At 32.6% G+C, this 21,981-nt stretch overlaps 1 protein-coding gene across 1 annotated transcript in view; it reads left to right on the forward strand.

Annotated features, from left to right (window-relative positions):
• The window catches only part of LOC145266425 (uncharacterized), a 156,124-nt gene that overhangs the window by 69,703 nt on the left and 64,440 nt on the right, over positions 1–21,981 (forward strand). The window contains exons 2-3 of the mRNA XM_080122094.1: positions 8,557–8,598; positions 15,688–15,882. Coding sequence (XP_079978220.1) covers positions 8,557–8,598; positions 15,688–15,882 — 237 coding nt within the window. The remainder of the gene's footprint in view (positions 1–8,556; positions 8,599–15,687; positions 15,883–21,981) is intronic.

Consider the following 21,981-nt stretch of genomic DNA (forward strand, 5'->3'; position numbering starts at 1 on the left):
ATCCTCAAGAAGTCCGTGAATTAGGCGCGGAATGTATGGTGTCATGTGGAGTTTCGTGAGTATTTTATGTAGAGAGGTTCGTTTGATACCAATTTCTGCACTAGCACGGCGAAGTGATTTCTTTGGGCTTCTGCCATATGCCTCAGCAACTGTAGCCAAATTTTGTTCAGTGCACACACTTGGCCGACCAGAACGCGGAGTATCGGCAACTGAGCCAGTATCATCAAATTTGTCTCGAAGTTTATAAATAGCCAAACGTGTTGGAGGATCTGTATTAAAATAATGATTCCAATCACGAATTACATCCTGTGCATTTTCTGTTTTCCAATATCGCTTCAAAATAAATTTGCGTTCTTCCAAAGTTAGCTTGCGTGGCATGCTTGATTAAATAAACCTGTAAAAAAATAAATATTAACTATTAATCCAAATATAATACAATAAAACAATAAGACTGTATAATAACTTTACGGACACTCTGTATATAAGATGTTTTTATCCACTAACAAGTTGCTTTTAGTAACATAGAAAGCTTTTCGTATTCATTTTTTCAAAACTAGCCGATTTTATTAAAGTGCTCTCATCATTTTGACCAGGTGAAAATGTTTGTTTTTTAAAAAATAATTATTAGATCAGGGTTAAGGTTTCGAATGAAGCAGATTTAATTTTTTTCCATCATATCCCTTTTGGCAATGGTTTCAACCATTTGTTTGATTAAAAATTCGATAATATGCGTAAACGCTTACTTTCTTAAGTGGTCTTATGATTTTGACCAGGACTATATATATATATATATATATATATATATATATATATATATATATATATATATATATATATATATATATATATATAAACTAGCAGAGTGTGCACTCGGCTTTGCCCGGTCTCAAAATATGCTTAAATACGATATTTTCATTTGTCCAGATTCCGTATATATTATTGTAGATTCGTGATTATAAAATTAAAAACAAAAAAAAGATGTATTTAGGTGCCATCGATTAGATTCGAAACCGAATCTGTATTATTCGAAGCTGGTGATGTTACCACTGTAATATCGTGACACGCACATGAACTGATCAAAAATTAATAATTAAAAATAAACTATGATGAATATACAAAATGTATGATAATTTTTTCGATTTTGACCCCTTAAAAACTATTTTAACCAGCTCAATCATTTGAGGCCCCGCGCACTGCTCTGCGACCTTTAGTTTCGGAGGAGATAGAGTTGTAAAATATGGAGACAAACAGACACATAGCCTTTTAAATAATAGACTAGCGGGTTGGCACCTGGTTTCGTCTAGGCGTAAAATACGCTTAAATATGATATTTTAATTTGTCCAGATGTTGTATATGTTATTTTAGGATCGTTATTTCCAAAGGTTAAAAAATATGTGTGCTATCAGCTAGAATCGAAACCGAAACATTCAAAGCTGATAACGTTACCACGGTACCAACGTAACACGGAATAGACTGATTATAAATTAAAACTTAAAAATAAACTATGATGAATGTACAAAATGTATAACGTTTTTTTTTCGATTTTGACCCATTTTTGACCCCTTAAAAACAATTTAAACCGGCTAAAGACCCATAAAAGGACAGTCCATACATAAATCCAATCATGTGAAGCCCTTAGCGCCGCTCTGCGACTTTTAGTTTCGGGGGAGATATAGTTTGAAAATATGGAGACAGACTGACAGACATATAGCCTTTTATATATGAGATTATAAATACATATATATATGTATATATATATATATATATATATATATATATAGAGAGAGAGAGAGAGAGAGAGAGAGATAGATAGATAGATAGATATAATATATCTGTGCATATGCATATATATTTGCACGCGTATATGCATGTGAATATGCATGCGAATATGCATGTGAATATGCATGTGCTCCGGTGTTGTAACCGACAAAGTTTTTCTAATCATTTAAAGAAAAATGACGAAAATTGAGTTTGTTTAAATTAGCGTGCATTCTTCATTCACTGGTATTGAATACGGCGTCCCGTTAAGTTGAAATGTTAGGATTATGGTTGGGGTTTAGGTTAGAGGTAGGATTAGAATCGGTGGTTAACGTTATGGTAAGAGATAGGGATCTAGGATCGGTAGCCAAACATTTTTCGAAACCAATTACAAGACTTATTTTCCTATGCATCATTTGATAACAAAGTCCAAATATCGTATGAAAGTCAATTCATGATCAGTGGAACCCCGAGATACGTTGTTTTCCTGGCCCCTGGTTACGGTATTTGTGCAGCCTTACGGTGTTATTTATAATGTTATACATGTGTATTATATACTGTACTATGTTTTGTTACTAATTTTTAATGCCGTATCCCGGGGTTCTACTGTACATAAATGACAAAGCAAATCGCCCCTCTCAATCCTATCTCTCTCCCTTCTATCCTGTGCTTCATTAAAATTGTGGGGTCTGCGTACGCGCCTGGTCCACAAAGTATGGAAATAAAAAAATTAAAAAATTAAAAAAAAACGTTTACAAGTGTTTTTGATATAGATGTACATAAGAATACTTTGATAAGTATGTGTTAACTTAAATAGGGATGATATCATAAAATTGTGGGGTCTGCGTTCGCGCCTGGCCTCCATAGAATGGAAATAGGCACAAACTTTAATAAAGACTTTTCATATCTATCTGCGTAAGTATACTTTGATAATTATGTTTCAGTTTGAAGAAATATGGTATAATAAAATTATGGGGTGTTCGTTCGCGCCTGACCTCCATAGAATGGAAATATGTCACAAAGTTTAACAAGCTTTTTTTTTTTAAATATAGATCTACAGAATATTGTGATAAGTGTTTCAGTGTGAACAGGTATGGTATAATAAATTATGGGGTTTATCTATTTTATTTTTACTTTCATCATATCTTGCTTTTGTTTTGATACCCCCAAATTCGAAGCTATCTCTTTACAACTCTTCCTTTTCATAACCTATAATACTTTTATAAATCAGTGTCCATTTTCTGTAGTCTGTTTTTGAACCCAGTCAACGACGGGTACTTTTGCTAATATATATATATATATATATATATATATATATATATATATATATATATATATATATATATATATCCGTTTTTCCAATTTTTTTCACATATATAAAAAAAATCAATGAGCGAGCGTTTCTTGCTACCTAGCAATCATCAGCATGACCTTACTGATGATTGCCAAAAGTGGCAATTTTGTACAGGTAGCAAAAACGTTATCACTCTGGTTACTAAAAACAATAAATGAAAAAAAAAACTAACTTTATCAACATTAACCGTTACACTGCGTATATTGATCTTCGGTATTGATTTTGTATCGATCTGAACCACAGTAATTTACTATTACATTATCACCTATTATCTCTATTTTTCTCGGACACTTTCGACATTATAGGATAATAAGTTTTATGGGGATTCACCCATGCACATAAGATGAACTCTTCCGAACTGTAGAGTTAGATCGAGAGGCACAAATCTGCGAGGTGGTCAATGTACTTTCGTAGCCCATCATCTCAGCGTTACTTACTACGACGTTTGCTCTTGTATATCTTGTTTTTTTTTGTTTCAATATATTTTACTTTTTTTTTAAGTCGTCTCTGTATCCGTGTTTTACTTAGTGACTCTTCCAGAGTTACAATATTAAGTAAACATTTTCTATGCACAAATGTTACGTTCATTTACTACTAAAGCGTGTTAAATGCATTTTGTTCCCGTTTAATAATTGTTAATTTTTTTTACCTGGTGTACGTACTCTCTCGAATAGGTAATCCCACTGAGAGAGTATCATAGGCTTTAACTCCCATGCAAATCTCTCCTCTTAATTTGTCCAGATTTCGTATATATTATTATAGAATCGTAATTTCACAAGTTAAAAAAATGTATTTAGGTGCTATCAGCTAGAATTGAAACTGTAGCATTCAAAGCTGGTGACGTTACCACTGCCCCAACGGATTAAAATTAAAAATTAAAAATAAACTAAGATGAATGTACAAAACTTTTAACGATTTTTCGATTTTGACCCATTTTTGACTCATTAAAAACAATTTAACCGGTTAAAGACCCATAAAAGAAAGGCCTGTAAAAATCCAATCATTTGAGGCCACTTATATATTAGATTATTGTTACAGATTCATTTAACAAATGCTTCATGCTTTTTCACCGTTTATTAAAAAGCTTCGTTTAAACAGGACCTACCAATACACACAACATATTTAGATTGCATACACGTAGTTTTAGGAATAGCAAATCGTAAATAAAACACCCGAGCTAACACCAATATGGCTGACTTTACGAATAAATAGTGTGAAAACAAACTTGTTTTTTTTTCATACCATCTTGTAAAATTCGCTTCTTTAAGTTCAATTTATATATACAATTAGATAAACTTATTAGAAATCCTTGCCTATACTCGTACACTACATCTAGAAGCAGTCTATTATTTACGTACAGACCGTTCAAATATTTTATTCGTACAATTATAAACAGAAACGAACTCATACAGTAGCAGGTGCCCAAACGAATCAAAATAATATCTATCGGATTTCTTCATTTCTTCAGAACATACGATGATTTTAGGCGCCTATAGACTACCTTACAAATTTGCCATTTTGCTTTCATTCGGACACAACACCAAACAATTCAAAGCAAAACAAAAATACCAAAATGTAATTTTATTATGTTACGAGACTAAAAGCGGAATTACAAAACGTTATATTTTGGGGATAGAATTTTATTTTTTACGGTATTTCTATATGTTACATTGTTAGCTGAAAGTACAGGCTGTGTTTTATACAGATAAGAGAACGTGTTACATTCTTTCTTTGATAGGATTTTAATTTTGAATTCATTTTTTACGGTATTTGTGTTTATTACATTATTGGAAAAAAAACACGATAGGAAGAATTGTTATAAAGAAAAGTTCTTCATTAAGAGTTGCGGTAACGCGAACTCTTTTTTTTTTTTTTTTTTACAGAAAAACGCTTCGAAATCAGTTAGGACTAAAAATAAGTTATCCAGATACGTGGAAGAGAAATTTATCTCGCCTTTCGTTACAGTTATTTGTTATATATATCTGTTTTCCTTTATTTTTTTAAACACTTTTTCGTTTCGCCCTTTTGGTTTCGGAAATTGTTAGGTAAAAATACATATTATTGGGCAAACACAAGCCTCCCCATTTTAACAATGGCGTCCTATACCAAAACGTTATTATTTAAGCACGATACGTAATGCAGGCGGAAAGTATGCTTTTTATTTGAAACAGAATTTCTTTTTCGATCACATTTTTAACGCCGTGGAAACGTACTTTCCAAAAAATGGAGCTTTTGATTTTTTTTAGAGCAAGAACTGGATAAGATAGTAAAAATTTACTTTTTTATGCTAAGGAATGTCAAGTTAATTTAATTTTTAACACTAGTTGTGTTGATTAAATTGTTAGATGAAAATAAAGAATATACAGGTAAAAGAGTAACTTATCTTGCCTTAGGTAACATTTATTTGATACATATTTGTTTTGTTTTTTTTGTCACTTTTTCATTTTTCTCCTTTTGTTTCGTAAATCCTTAGGTGAAAGTACAAACTATTTGGCAAGAACCCCTCCCCATTTTTAGAGTGGCTTTCTAAATCATAATGTCATAATGTTATTATTTCAGCACGGTAAGCACGGTGTGTGTGTGTGTGTGTGTGTGTGTGTGTGTGTGTGTGTGTGTGTGTGTGTGTAAAATGAGTGAAGAGATTCTAACGGGAGAAAAATGTATATTTAAATGAATCACCAACAATTGTTACATTTTATTATTTGATTTATTGAAATACTTTTTCGAAAAAAATTTAACGCGTTTCGGACGATCTTGTTTTTTTAGAGCGTCCTTTTATGAATATTTGTAAAAATAAATGTTTTCGCTAAGCCATGTTGTGTGCCTCTAAACGTTCTCAAGTGTATTTCGTCTATTCCTCTGGTTTATTGGGGCCGGTTCAGAGTCTTTGGGTATTGTCAGTCTAAATCGCTTTTCATTTTTTCTTTTTATTTCTTCTTCTTCTTCTTCTTCTTCTTCTTCTTCTTCTTCTTCTTCTTCTTCTTCTTATTGTGGATGTGTAATCGTTTTGTGAGGAATTCCTAAAAATGATGATGTGAGTTTTTGGCTTCTTAGTTTTGGTTAGGGGTGTGTGTTGTTGTATAGGGATGTGTGGGTTATGGTAGTGCGTGAAATATTTGGATTGACTACGTTGGCGTGGGGTATTTTTGAGGTCTTTTTCGTTGCGTGAAGTACCGGGGTTGAGTGTTGTTGGGATTATGTTGAATAAGGTAGTATCTATGGAGGTTGTTCTGTTTCGTAGGGTGGTTTCGGCGAGGATTGTTGAGTAAGAGGATTTTAGTGGTGTATATGGGCGGTGTAGGGTGGAAAGGAGACGGCTCTTGACTGTGCTGGATGATGTGGTTGTTTTATTTCGTTGTGTTCGGTTGTTCTTGTTAGGGACGTTGTGTGGTGGTGTATTACCGATGTTGATATGGTGTTTTGGTAGTTGCATTTGTTTGGTGCCTGTACTTCTGTGTGAGTGTGTGGTGTGTTTGGTGGAGGTTCTGATTGCTGGTGAAGGTGGGGGCATCATATGGACATGTTGTGGTTGTTTTGTTGCGTGTACTTGGATCTGTTGTGTGGGTATGCTTATGAGTGATGTGTGTTTCGTATCTTACCTTCGTTTCGTAGCCTCTCCATTTGTTTATATCGAGTATAATTGTCTTAATTTTAGTTGGTTTTACTGTTCATGTTCGACATTTGTTTGGTATTTTCCTTTTCTGGTAGGATTTTAAACCAGGTTATTTTTCGTTCGATAGGAAAGATTTCTTCGAAGTCTTCGTTAAGGAAAAGGAAAACTCTGATGTAAATCCTGAGAGCTACTGTTTATTTCTGTCTTGTGGCAATCATTTGCACCGGCTGATATTAGCAGTTGTTTCAAAATGAGGATGGTTCTTCACAATGCCTTCACAACTATAAACAAATCATCTGTGTGGATTTCCGAGCAACTTAGTTGTTCATACTATGAATCGACGAGGAGTATACATTATATATATATTTATATATATATATATATATGTGTGTATGTGTGTGTGCACGCGCGTGTGTATCTGTCGTACACACACACACACACACACATACACACACACACACACATATATATATATATATATATATATATGCATATACTAGCAAAAGTACCCGTAGTTGACTGGGTTCAAAAACAGCCTACAGAAAATGGACTGATTTATGATGTATGATAGGTTATGAAATGGAAGGGTTGTAAAGAGATAGCTTCGAATTTGGGGGTATCAAAACCAAAGCAAAATATGATGAAAGTAAAAATAAAATAGATAAACCCATAATTTATTATACCATACCTGTTCACACTGAAACACTTATCACAATATTCTGTGAATCTATATTAAAAAACCTTGTTAAACTTTGTGACATATTTCCATTCTATGGAGGTCAGGTGCGAACGAACACCCCATAATTTTATTATACCATATTTCTTCAAACTTAAATATAATTATCAAAGTATACTTACGCAGATAGATATGAAAAGTCTTTATTAAAGTTTGTGCCGTGCCTATTTCCCTTCTATGGAGGCCAGGCGCGAATGCAAACCCCACAATTTTATTATACCATCCCTATTTAAGTTAAAACATACTTATCAAAGTATTATTATGTACATCTATATCAGAAACACTTGTAAACGTTTTTTTTTTTTTTAATTTTTAATGTTTTTATTTCCATACTTTGTGGACCAGGCACGTATGCAGACCCCACAATTTTAATGAATCATCATTATGCCAAATCAAACATACCTATTCCTGTGTCTCAATACATCTTCTATCATTATATGTGATCAGTTTTCTATAATAGTCAACCATATAGGAGCCTATTCGTGACCAGACACACGCACAGACGTTCAGCTTTATATTATATATATATATATATATATATATATATATATATATATATGTGTGTGTGTGTGTGTGTGTGTGTGTGTGTGTGTGTTTGTGGGTGTGTGTATTATTTGGATTCTTAGGGCTACTGTTCTCTATCTTGAGTGCCATTTTTACAAGTTTTCGATCGATGTAACCTTCGACCTTCTTTTGGTGTATCTTGTCGAACTCTGGAATATTTCTGTCGAACTCGGGAATTTCGAATTGGACCCTATATTTACTACACGGGGATAGCTTGTTCATGTTCCGTCAGTCATGACTGGATAGAGGTCCTAAATAAGTTGTCGCACTGTGCCACTATATAAGGTGTATGTGTATATGTGCGTGTGTGAAAGAGAGAGAGAGAGAGAGAGAGAGATAAAAGAGAGAGAGAGAGAGGGAGAGAGAGAGGGGGGTGAATTAAAGGAGGATAATAAATGCCATAGAAACAGAAGGAAAAAAAGCTCATTTCCGATTTCCATCATTATCAAAAATGTAAAAAAAAAAAAAAAAATGAATTACTTCTCCATTTTTTTAAATTCAATTTTATTATTGCGTTCTTATCTATTCTAGTCGCTCCTGTCGTGACCAGTCCTTGTCCCAAAGACTGCGAAGGTAAGACTCTTTTTGTTCGTTTTAATTTTATCAATTACTAGCATTTCAGCCCGGCGTTGCCCGGGTGTTTGGGGATGTATGTTGAGCAAAAAAAAAAAAAAAAAAACTTTTTTTAACTTTGACCCATATTATGTATGACCCCTTAATATTTATTGTTTTGGGCTCAAATCAAGTTATTAAGTTAGAGCCATGTCCAAGGAACCTATATTTAAAATTTCAAGTGTTTAGACCCAAAATTGTCGGAGGAGTTTGGTAGAGTTCTCAAAGGTCCAATTGTTGAACTTTGACCCCTTAGCAGCCAAATTTCTAGCCGAAAACCAATCACAAAGATTTTCCCAAATCTCAGTACCCTGTATATTAAATTTCGAGTCTGTAGACTGAAAAATTGACAGACTTATTGCGCTGGAAAATGTACACACACAGACGCACACAGACACACACACACAGACACTTTTTTATATATAGATTTATGCTACCAATACTGATCGGTTTGAGGAGAATGCATGAAGGATCGGATCACGTGACGACGGGACAGTTAACCATTGGATGATTTACCTATGTAGTCACTCATATAAAAAGGTTTGACTCAGGAGTCCACTTTCTATTTTCTCCGTATACTGCCTGACTATCAAAGTGACAACATATTTTTCAAATCCTTTTCTCTCTTGTTTAATTATCCAAGCGACAAAATCTGCTTGACCACACCAATTCTTCGGCACGTTATCGATCGCTCCACCCAAACAGAGCAATTCTGTCGGTCTACCCATACACATCTTGGAAAGTCCACCTTTTTATTTATACAGGTATTGGGAGACTTTGACATGCGTACATATTTTCGGTGTATTACTGGTATGCGTGAATAAATTCTGTTATATTTGTAAGGATTTTAGGGTTTTTTTTTGTTCTTTGTATATTCTGATAATTTCTCAAAACCATTCGTTTTATTTTCATGTACACAACTGGTCTTAAGTAAGCTAAACCAAAAAAAAAAAAATAATGCTGCATCTAAAACATGTATATGCATAATTGAGGTAAAATATGCGTATAAACACACATACAGAGTATGTACATACTACATATACCGTATATTTCGGCGTATAAGATGTTAATCGGTCGAATTTTTTCTGCGTGAAGGAATTCAATACTTATCTCTGATTCTGACGTACATTTATGACAGGAGTTTCTTTTTTTTAGAGTTTCACGCCGTCAATATTTACAAAGGAGATACAAACCTTTCAGGTACTCTTGACAAAGCTCACACTAAACATCGTGAAGTTTTTAGGTCTCTTTATCTCTGCTTTTAATAACACACACACACACACGCATATATATATATATATATATATATATATATCCACATAGAGTACTGTTTCGTTGCATCACAACTCAGTAATGCGGCTAGTCATACACCTTTTCCCAGCCGTGGATCGAATCTACAACCTTCGTGTTGACAGGCGGCAGTTCTAAGCATCGGACCACCAATCAGTTCCCGTAAATGTTTCTCCTCAGATGTCTATTAAATTAACATTTGCCCGTGCTCAAACTATAAATCTGTTTACAAACAAATAGTGGGCTTCGCTTAATCGCTTAAATACGCGTCAGGTGAAAATATATTTACAAAGTGCTCAACTCAAAGAGGGGAGGGGGCTTATGGTCATCCACATACAGTACTGTTTCGTTGTATCTCAATCCATCAGTGTGGCTAGACATAAACCTTTTCCCAGCAGTGAATATATATATATATATATATATATATATATATATATATATATATATATATATATATATATATATATAAACATTTGACATCCAAAATTATTATCAATCAATTTCTCCAATCCTTTTAAATAAGGCTCTTATCTTTGCTAAAAGAAATTCTGACTTAACTAATTTAGAAATAAAATTAATTATCCTAGCGAGAAAGTCCCTTATACAATTTAACAATAAGCTTTGGACTAGAAAGGATACCCCTGATAATTTTGACATCTTGATGGGTGCTTCTGACTCTGCAGAAGTTACAGACTTAGTGGGACTCTTCTTACTGAAAGAACTTAAATATCACTTTAAACATATCCAAGGGGCTCTTTATAGAGACGATGCCCTTTTTACTACAACAGCCAGGCCAAGAGAGTACAACAAGACTATTAAAAAATTACATAACTTCTTCAATAACTTTGGCCTTTCTATAATTATCGAACCAAACAAAAAAAACTTCAAATTTTCTAGATGTTACACTTAATCTTAACACCGAAACTCATAGCCCCTATCATAAACCTAATCTTACGCTTTTATACGTCTAACCACCCCAACTCAATTATAAAATCTATAGTACCATCTGTCTCTAGAAGAATTTCTGCTCTTTCTGCTGATAAAGAACTTTTAATCAAAGTGCTACTTTCTTCAATAATGCTTTATGGAACTCAGGACACAAAGAAAAGATTAAATACAACAATTATGCTCCTCCTGCATGCCGCCTTAAATCTGTAATCACACACAATATGACTCGTAAGAAACCAGTTCAAATAACAAGATCTGCCGCTATCAATAACAATGAACGAGTCTACATTTATAATCCAAACTAAAATACTAATCGCAATGCCTCTAAACCACCTAGTCGCATCAGGAGAAAGAAAAATATTTGGTTTAATCCTCCATTTAGCCTAAATGTCAAAACTAATATACCTAAGGAATTCTTCAACATTGTACAAAACTCTTTCAAATACCCACACAGATATAGTTCTATTTTCAATAAAAATTCAATCCGGATTTCTTATTTAACAATGCCTAATTTAGCACAAAGAATCTTAACATCTAATAACAAAAAAATTAAATCAGCCCAAAAAATCCCTCTCCCAATTAAACCCAAAACTAACTGTAATTGTAATAACAAACATCTTTGCCCACTCAATAATGATTGTACCCATAAAGATGTTATATATTCTTGCACTATTACTGAGCTCCCACGCAATCCTCCCATAACAGACACTAATATTTTGTCTTCAAGTTATTCTTCTTCCCACCCTCCATCTGATATAGTTACTAATCCAATACACCATTCGAGCAGCCCTTCCATCTACAATCATACAACTAGTAATAATGATGATGATAATAATAATAATAATAATAATAATAATAATAATAATATTAATGAGAATAATAATATTTCTCCTAACAACCATCCTAACACTAACAACACTCATTATCCCCTCCAAAATAGTCCTCATACAGACATTGTCCTACCATTTGTTGAACACTATGAACAAAATTCAAACTATTTAACTAATACAAATCAGCAAATTAATATTAATACCAAACCTCGAGCTTTTAATAAAGTACATACATATATCGGCGCTACTTCAACATTAATTAAGAAAAGAATATCAAACCACATTTCTTCTTTTAACAACCATAATTCTAATAATAACCAAGGAACTTCTCTAACCACTTTAATTAAAAAACTTAACTCTAACAATACTCCCTTCTCAATCAAATGGACTATTATAAAAAAATTAAGTCTTATACTCCAGGCTCTAAGTCGTGTCGCCTCTGCACAACCGAAGCTATAATTATAATTACTTCCCCTCTAAGAAACAATATAATAAATTCTAAAAATGAACTGATCTCTTTCTGTAAACATAAGTCCAAATTTAATCATGACAATTTTGAAATTACATAGTTATTACTTTTAGCCTTTATATAGATATAAAATATTTTTTCTTTAACTTTATCGTTTTTCGACATACTTCTTAATACTTTATAATTTAATAATCCTTTATTTTAATTCTTTATCTCTTCTTTGCATGGCCGGTTTTTATCTGCATTTTCTGTTTCATTCTTTAAACTTTCCTATCTATCTAATATATCAATCTACCCACACTTTCATATCTTGTATGTATATTTACTTAAATTTTACTATATGAATTTACTTACTTTTTTCCTGAAATTGCAGATACCGGCCATCTTCTCCCCTTAAATAATTTTTATTTTTTATTTTTATTCTTATTTTATTTTATATTATATTTTATTTTTTATTATATTTCATTTTTTATTTATTTATTTTCTATTTATTTATTATATATTTATGTATTTATTTTTATTTTCCTTTTAATGTCGTTTAACAACTCTTGCTGACATTTTTTAAGTGATGACCTGTACATTTCAGTTGACCTATATTATTTTGCCCTATATATATTTTCGCGCCTTTAATATTTCCTGTCTGGGTCAGTTTGACTTTTTTTTCCCTTTATTTTATATTTTGTATTTAACTTTATCATTTTTTTCTCTCCTTTCTCTTCCCAGATTTTTTTTATTTATAGTTATGTCTCGGAAGTAGAGTAAAAAGCACATCTTATTTTTCTTTTATTAATATTATTTTTTCCTTGTACACATTTTTGTGAATTATTCCATGGATTTCTGCCTTTGGATTATTATGGACGATCTTCTTCCAATTACGGGATTTCCTAGGGTTTTACTTGTACAAATGGAAACTCTTTTAACTTTCTTGAAGTTTTACATTTGGATTTTACCGTCACTGGATTTTTTATCTTCCACCAGACTATCCATTAATGTGTAATCACCTTTTTCTTTACCATATTCCCTCTGCTTAACTTATTTTGTTTTTAAGTAAGATCTTTGACATATTTGTTGTTTCATCAAATACTTCTGCATGCAAAATCCGATCCCGCAGTTTGCTAATTCCTACCCTCTGATGAGAAGAGAGTATTTCTTCGAAACTCCGCGGATTAAGGACTATCCATTTATCTAGCGTTTCCTTTTCAGATTAAATATGTTTTTAACTCATTTCAAAGTGTTTTTAACATATTTCATTAACTGTTTGCTCATATATATATATATATATATATATATATATATATATATATATATATATATATACAAGCTAGAAAATCATTTCATCCAAGGCATGAAAATTGTTAAACATAATGTTTTTACTATAGGCTTTAAAAGTAAAGGTACAAGATTCAATTTGAAATTTATTTATCTTCAAAGTGCACTTTTATAAATTTTACAAAGTAAAGTATAAAAATTCAATTTAAATTGAATAAAAAAATTACCTTGGATTTATTTTATGTAATGTACATTCTGTTGCACTTTAAAAAAAGTAATTGAAAATTTTATATCTATATCATAAATTGCTAGATGAAAGACGTGCACCAAAATGTACATTACATAAAATAAATCTAAGGTATTTTTTTTAATTCAATTTAAATTAAATTTTTATACCTAACTTTGTAAAATTTATAAAAGTGCACTTTGAAGATAAATAAATTTCAAATTGAATCTTGTATCTTTATTTTTAAAGCCTATAGTAAAAAACATTTTGTTTAACAATTTTCATGCCTTGAATGAAATGCTTTTCTAACTTGTATCTTATCTTTTTAAGATTATATTTTAAAACTCTCCATCTCTCTATTTCAGTTTGTATTTCTCCTCACACCACAACTCATTTTTTGCAACCCCCTCTTTGTAATACAGGTCTGAATAATGAGAAAATCTAATTTTTTTAACAAAAACTTTAAAATAACTTTTTTAGATTACATTTTTTAAAACTTCTTTCAGAATAGAAAATCTTTAAAATTTAATAAGGAACGTATTTCATATAGGTTTCATTAACAAATATTCATACATAACGAGCAAATAGAGATGAAAATTTCAAAAGGACTGTATAACCAGTTACGGTCAATAGTAGTCATCACCAGCGAAAGTCTTTGTTATTGTTATTCTATTATTATTATTATTTAAAACATTTTGTGTCCTGCTCTTTCGCGCGAGGACTAATATTGAATGAATCATAAAAGTCTGTCTTTCAAAGTTCATGATGTTGACCATTTTACAAATTATTTCTTTAATTCAGCTGACATTTACAATTCTTGACAGTATCTGTTTCGTAGCACAAAATCAATCACTTAGTTTTTATATCAATCGGTGAATCAATTTTGCCCTTAACTCATCAGACAAAATAGCAACAAGCAATCCATCAAAAGTAAAATAAAGTGCGTTTTGACATGATTAAATATCCGAAAATTTGAAGAGACGCTGTAAATACCTTAATATATGTTTACATTACGCCATTTTGAATCAAAAATTATAAATATTAACTTATTTAAAGGAATAAATTGTAAGATGGTCAACATCATGAACTTTGGAATATAGACTTTTGTCATTCATTCATTGTATTGCTCTATAATTACATTGAGCTTCTTAAATAAGGATTTGTATATATTATAAGGAAATAAAGTGTATTTCCATAAAATATATATATATATATATATATATATATATATATATATATATATATATATATATATTACAGCTCATCAGTGCGGCTAGACAGGCAACTTCCTCAAACCAGGATCTAAACCCGACCGTCTGTACGACAGTCAAGGCTTCGAACCATTACACTAATCGGCAGTTGCTGTGCGGGCAGTGAATTAACGATGTCTTGACATCGTCCGAATATCTAAGTTCGATTTGTTTACACAAAGAGCATCGCTTAATACGCTAATGGTATATCGTGTATCACTTCCCAATAAGCTCAACTCAAGATATATATATATATATATATATATATATATATATATATATATAGTAATTTATAAAATATATATTTATTTATAAATTACTAACTAGCTATACATACGTATTGAGCACTTTCGAAGTAAATACTTAAAGTTTACGCATAAATCTATACTTTCGTATATTAATTTTATGTGAGTAAATGAAGTAGTTATATATATATATATATATATATATATATATATATATATATTTCTTCGATAGAAAACATAGATGTTACTATCCATTAAATGAACCATCTTTTTTTAACAAAACAAAGATGAGCAAAATTTTGATCTCAGGAATTTAGCTTAATGTTGTTTATAAATATGCTCTGTTCATAACTGATAGTAATTATTGAGTTTATACCTTAAAAATGTTTGTCTATGAAAATAACAAAGATATACATACCCAAATAGGCTTTGTCTCACACAAACGCATACGTTTTTCATATAAATAAACACACCTAACTTCATGTAGAGAAAAATAAATATATATATCAATTTTCTTTGACAGGTGTTTGTAACGGCAATGCGTCGATCAATTTGTGCGGGTTTTGTGTAGGCGGAACTACGAATCGATCTATCGATTTCGGACAGGACTGTGCCCAAATTTGCAATGGATCAGCGACCATCGATTCCTGTGGATATTGTGTATCGAACTCATCATCTATAAATAGCAGAGACTGCAAAAATACGTGTCATCCACCAGGTAAATTCGTTATCTATATATGATTACGTATGACATTACGTCATTAGTTCGTCTGCTCATTACGCCTTGTTCCCACAGCAGTAACATGTCACGACACAGATCCAAATAAGACAGAGGGAGTAGTGGAAGGGGGGTCGCGGAGCATGGAAACAAACAAGGAATGAAAGAGAAGGAGAGAGAGAGAGAAAAAGGGGGAGAGTATTATATGTTATTTGTTTTACGTATCGATTCTCGATTGGACAAAAGTTTAAATCAACAGTTTCTTGCAACCAATCAGAGACCCAAGAAAGTCCATTACAAATTCTAACGCATACTATAAAAACTCAAACACATAGATTTCTTTCCCTTTTTTTCCGGTATTATTATTTCGTGGATACGTGATTGTAAAATTAATTTTAGCCTCTGGAGATTTCGTTTTTCAGTAACGTCTTCAGCAAGCATAACAGGCGATTTTCAAGGACTATTAAACATAGCTCTAGCTGTAACATTTTCGTGAATATATTAACACCTCGCAAGGAACAGAAGACAAGGAATAACTGAACTCCCAATTTTTCCAATTAAACAACAGAACACTTATCTATAGGTATTCCATCTCTGTCCGGCCATGTTTAGCATGCATCTTTTTCTGTCGCTCTGTTCTCCTGATCGTGATCATCGATCTGCCTATACCTTCTTTTATAATCTTTTTCATGTTTCCTTGCCGTGACGTCATCTCGCACACAGCTCGGTAATTTGCATACAGCTGCCATACACGCGTCCGCGCTCTGTTACATAGTGTATGAACATTACCAACTGAACTATATCGCACACAAGTTCGTATGTATTTTCTCTCACTGGTAAAACAGGATCGCTAATACATACAAATTTACACGCTTATGCGATTTAAACACATCTTAAAACTCAAATTCGTACGATGACCACCGAAATGGACACGTGTATTCAATTTATTTTTACAGACAAAAATTATTCTTTTCACCTAGAACGTCCTTTGACTTTTGAACTCTCAGTTACTACCAACATTTTTTTCAAATTGTCTTAAGTTTTTAAGACAAATGATTTAATTTTGTATGGATAGACTTTGCCATTATTTCTTTTTATAATATTCCATCTTCAACGTTGATAACTCGGAGTACGGTCTCTTTAATAAATTGACGTGTCATTTCGTACTGGTTTTGTTCTCTTGTCAGCCAAATTTCATCTAATGGTTTGGACCTCATGATATCGTTTGTGGTTGGTAATTGCTTATTCCGTTGTGATGTCGACGCTAAACGTTGGAAAAAAATCGTTCGGGGATATTTTCTACTTTTAGAGCACAAAAGAATTAAAACAAAAACGGTTTCTTCTGCAGTGTAAGAGAGAGAGAGAGAGAGAGAGAGAGAGAGAGAGAGAAAGGGAGAGAAAGTAAGAAAGAGAGAGAAAGTAAGAAAGAGAGAGGGAGAAAGAAATGGACAACTGTTAACATTGTTTCGTAGATTGCTTTAAACGAGAACTGAATAAACTCAAGACAAAACATGGCGTCACTTCCCCTCTTTGTGTTCACTTTGGTTCTCACAACGCATATATCTATACATATTTTTTCTTTGAATTCATAAAGGAACTTTTCATTATTGTAACATTTATTAGTTCCCATGCACTATCAAAACTTGCTAACTAATCCATCTGTCCCATTATATAAGAATAAAACAAACTATCGCGTGTCTATCTAAAATAAGGTGTTTGTTTTATGTCACGTATTTTGCGATATATTCTTTTCTTTAAAATCTTTAATTTTATTAAATTAACATTTTGCGTAAAATGTGTTGGACTGTAGTAATCATTTTATAATATTTATTTAAAAAAAAAACATTTTGCTTTTTTTTTTAATTCTAATAATATAATGTTTGACTTTTAATTTTTCTGAAACCAAAACTATTTTGGCAAAGAAAAAAAAAACAAAAACAAAAAACAAAGCAGAATACTTTACTTTATATTGAGATATAATCTTTGATATTCATACTCTATATACAGAAAAAAAGCAAATAAATAAATTCATTTACATTTCCTGCCAAAAGATATGCACAGAGTGAAAATCGAATATTAAATATTTTTAAAATGTGTTTAACCGGAAAATTTATATATAATAGTGATGTTGTGTTGTGGGTGTACATATCAGGAAATGGGACTGAGAACGACATTTATAATAGATTACAAACAGTTCATATTTATAATAGGAGCTGGATATAAAGAAAGGCGTAGACAGTTCTAATCACGCATTGGAGATGAACACATTATTGAAGGAGGGGATTCAGTTAACTTTATGGAAGTAGTGTTTCATACAAAGTTCGTTAACAAAGCTGTCACAAAAACACATCACCTTTTCAGGTTGAAAGATAACAACGAAGACAAACAAATATGATGATCAATGTTCCACCAGCTGGCTGATTGATGATCAAGAATTTAATTGCCTCTCAAAGTTTAATTTTTTGTTTCTCTTTTTAGTCGCTTCCAAAAAAGATTTCAGCAAACTCAACTGCTGTCTGTACACTCTGAACTAACTCCCGAACGTGACTCTCTCTCTCTCTGATTTGATTGACCTCGACCCCTTTTAACTGAATATATTGAAATCTATCTTTCCTTGTGACATCAGAAACGTGATCAAACATGTGCTCTCCTCACGTGGATTTACATACACATATGTCCAACACGTTTCTGACAAAACAAAGACATTTCTTGATTTACATTGTCCGATATCTGACCTACTAGTAGTATGTAGGCTCCATATACCGGATTAAAAACTTCTCCCGCCTGCCAGCATCATATATCTTAATAATGCCGCCTTCGTTCATGTATGGATTATTGTTGACACATCTGTGCTAGGATAGAAACCACTATCAGGCAGGGTGCAATAATAGTCTTAATTAGATTCTGCACTGTCTGCCAAGCTCCAACCTCTGTCACATCGCTACAGTCTTGTAGCCCTATGCTTGTTTTACAAGTACTTCCACAGAATATGCTCAAATAAACTTATTGCATTTGTACCCACTCAACGGATATTCCCTTGTCATAGCCGACTAGCAGCAAAATCTTAATTTTGAGGTCACTTATTTTCGATGTCACTTATTTTAGAGATCAGTAGATGTTGAAAATTTTTTTATTCAGCTAACTTTATTCCCGGACTGGTTTCCTTTGGAATCCCCCACCTTCACACCATTTTCATTGGTCGTACAGACCAGTGAAATACAGAACATGCAGAACTTTGAATGTAATGTAAAGAAGCATCTTGCCGCCCAACTCCCCACTGAGATTGATCCTCTATAAATATTGCCCATATCATATTCGTTATTTGGCTTCAGTGGCAATACGCTTTGTTTGGGCTAAACAAAAAAAAACAACAAAACTAAAATCGTAACATCAACATATAAATTATTATTTGGATTCTTAACTAAAAATAATGAATGTTATTGTTTAAACGTTGATGAACTTTATTTTTCACTAAATGGAAGGCCAATGTCTTGTATATAACAATCAAATACAATACACATTTGTTATTAATGAAACTAAGAAATCATAAGAGAACAATCAAATTTCACCTCGAACCTTCGACTGAATGCTTTTGTTCCTGATCGTCTTCATTTCTTACAGCAATAAGAGGAAGAATATTAATTAAGATGTAAACGTCGCCTTTTCTGCTAGTGACGAAGAATGTTCTGGGCTAGAGAAATCTGGGGACCTTAATCCCTTAATTACGATCTAGTCAATAGGTTAAGTTATTCTTATACGTTTTTTTTTTCACTTCTAAACCTCCCAACGACCACTTACACCTCCACTTGCACACTCTCTCTTTGACCATGTGAAGTCATGCCTGCTTCTGACTAAGTAGGTTGATGCGAAATTTGAGTGCACGTGAATCCAAATCACCAGATGAATACTAGCAGACATGTTCTATACTATTTAATAAATGGTCACCATTTAACAAGGCCAGATACCAATCGATGATAAAGGTTAATGAGAGGTTAATATATATATATATATATATATATATATATATATATATGTATGTATATATAACATATATATATCAATCTGAAATTTATTCGTGATCGCTGGTCAGTGTTTATTTATTTCTTCAAAAGTCTCTCATTAACTGTGGACATCTTGCCGAGGTGCACTTCACTCCAAAGTACAGGATTACGCCATATACACGTCTATTGTCCTATTGTGTGTATACGCTTTTATATTATTAGCCTATTTTCAGCACTGAATGTTTTCGCTTCTCTGATTGGCTGAAGGAAACTGCTTATTGGAGCTTTTGTCCAATAAGGAGACGATATTTATATGCAATATTCACTGTATTACTAGTGCCAACAAATTTCCTCCTTTGATCGACATTCGCATGCAACTCGAAAGGATTGTGTACATCTTTGGAGTCCTGGTGCAGCAGATTGAAAATTCTTCGTGCCTGTAGATTTGGGGTTAAAATTTTTTTTTTTTTTAGCTTTTTTGGTATCGTTTTACTATTTTCACCGAGATGTATTATTTTGGGTTGTTTGGAAGTCGATTTGGCAAATGTCTGAAATTCAAAAATGCTTCCATCAACGAAATATTTCGTGTGGTCTTAGTGGTTATATTAAAATTTTAAATTGTTTTTCGTGACGTAGACGTATTTAATAATTTGTTTTTCTTCATTTATTAACGAAATTTTACAGTTCGGACTTTTTTTTTAATTGTTAGACAAGACTAAACACGAAGCGTTTTCTGTATAGAGTTAACGAATTAATATTGTGTTACTGACAATATGTACTTTTCTCGAGTCGATTTAACAAACTTAATATTACATTGTTGACAGTATGTTATAGATTCAAACTGTTATTTTGAGTTATTGCGTTTTCGTGTTCATCTTTATTTATTTATTTATTTATTTATTTATTTTAAGTTGTGTGTTTTGCTGGTGAAAATGTGAATTTTTTAAAACTAATTCATTTCATTTAATGGTAAAACTTAAGAATCGCAAAAATAAAACAATGATTTAAATTTGTATTATTTCAATTATTCGAACTACTGTGTTGCAGAGTTCAATCACCTCAAGAGTGTTAGCCGACCCTTCAGCTGCACCGCTACTCCGATCACCGTATCAGATCAGTCTTACAACCGACGAAAATAAAGCAAATGGCAAAGAAAAGATGACAAATACAGATGAACAATTGTAAAAAAGAGTCGTTATTTAGTTGCACTAAAGATACAAAAGTAATAAAGAAAGAACTGTAGGAAGAGGATTGGTGACATAACTGGAAGCAGGAAGGCTGGATCGATAAGAATGAGTTTATGTAAGCATAAAGGATAACAATGACGTCTCTAAAAGGAAGGAATGGTGTCCCTGGAAACTGGATATCAGGAGAAACTGGGACGACAAAAGAGCCATTCTTAAAAATGGACATCAGGAAAAATTGGATCAACAGGAATGATAGAACTGGAATTTTGACACCATGGTAAGACGTCATACAGTGATTAAAGTGTAATTAGATATTTTAGGTAGGACCGGGCTGCGTGGACGTGGTCAAAGGTTCGATAAATGGGAACTGGAAAGGACAACAACGGAACAAGGAGCAGGTGATGCAGGAAAGTACTGGAGCAAGAGTCTCCGAAAACGGGGGTCATTTTAGAAGACGATGCTGGAAGGAGTTGGAGTAAGAACATCTGGAAAGAGAAAGAGTGAACAAACGTTTCAGAAAGGGATTAGGGCAGCTGGAGTTGCAGAATGAACCAGGAGTTGGATCAACAGTTGCACATGAGTCGAAGCTGGAAAAAGTTTCTATAATACCTGACAAAAGTTCGTTTGGAAAGGTGAATTCGTTAGCAACGGAGGAGACGCCACTGGGCGTTAGGAGTATGGGGAAAGGTCCTGAATGATATCCGAATGAAAGTAGGCACTCTTTTTATAGTATATTAGCGACTGCTGCTGATACTACGCTTTAGTAACATATGATTGGTAAAATCGAATTACGATGTTCGCAGAAATAAAGACCGTGACGAAGATGTTCACAAATTAAACATCAAGCTTGATTGTGTGTTTTGTGTCACGGGAAACGGTAGTTTTTAGAACGCTCCTTACAAAGCTTAGTA

This window comes from Euprymna scolopes, chromosome 41 (genome assembly GCF_053919585.1).
Source record: "Euprymna scolopes isolate OS-2025 chromosome 41, ASM5391958v1, whole genome shotgun sequence".
Classification (NCBI taxonomy): Eukaryota; Metazoa; Mollusca; class Cephalopoda; order Sepiida; family Sepiolidae; genus Euprymna; species Euprymna scolopes.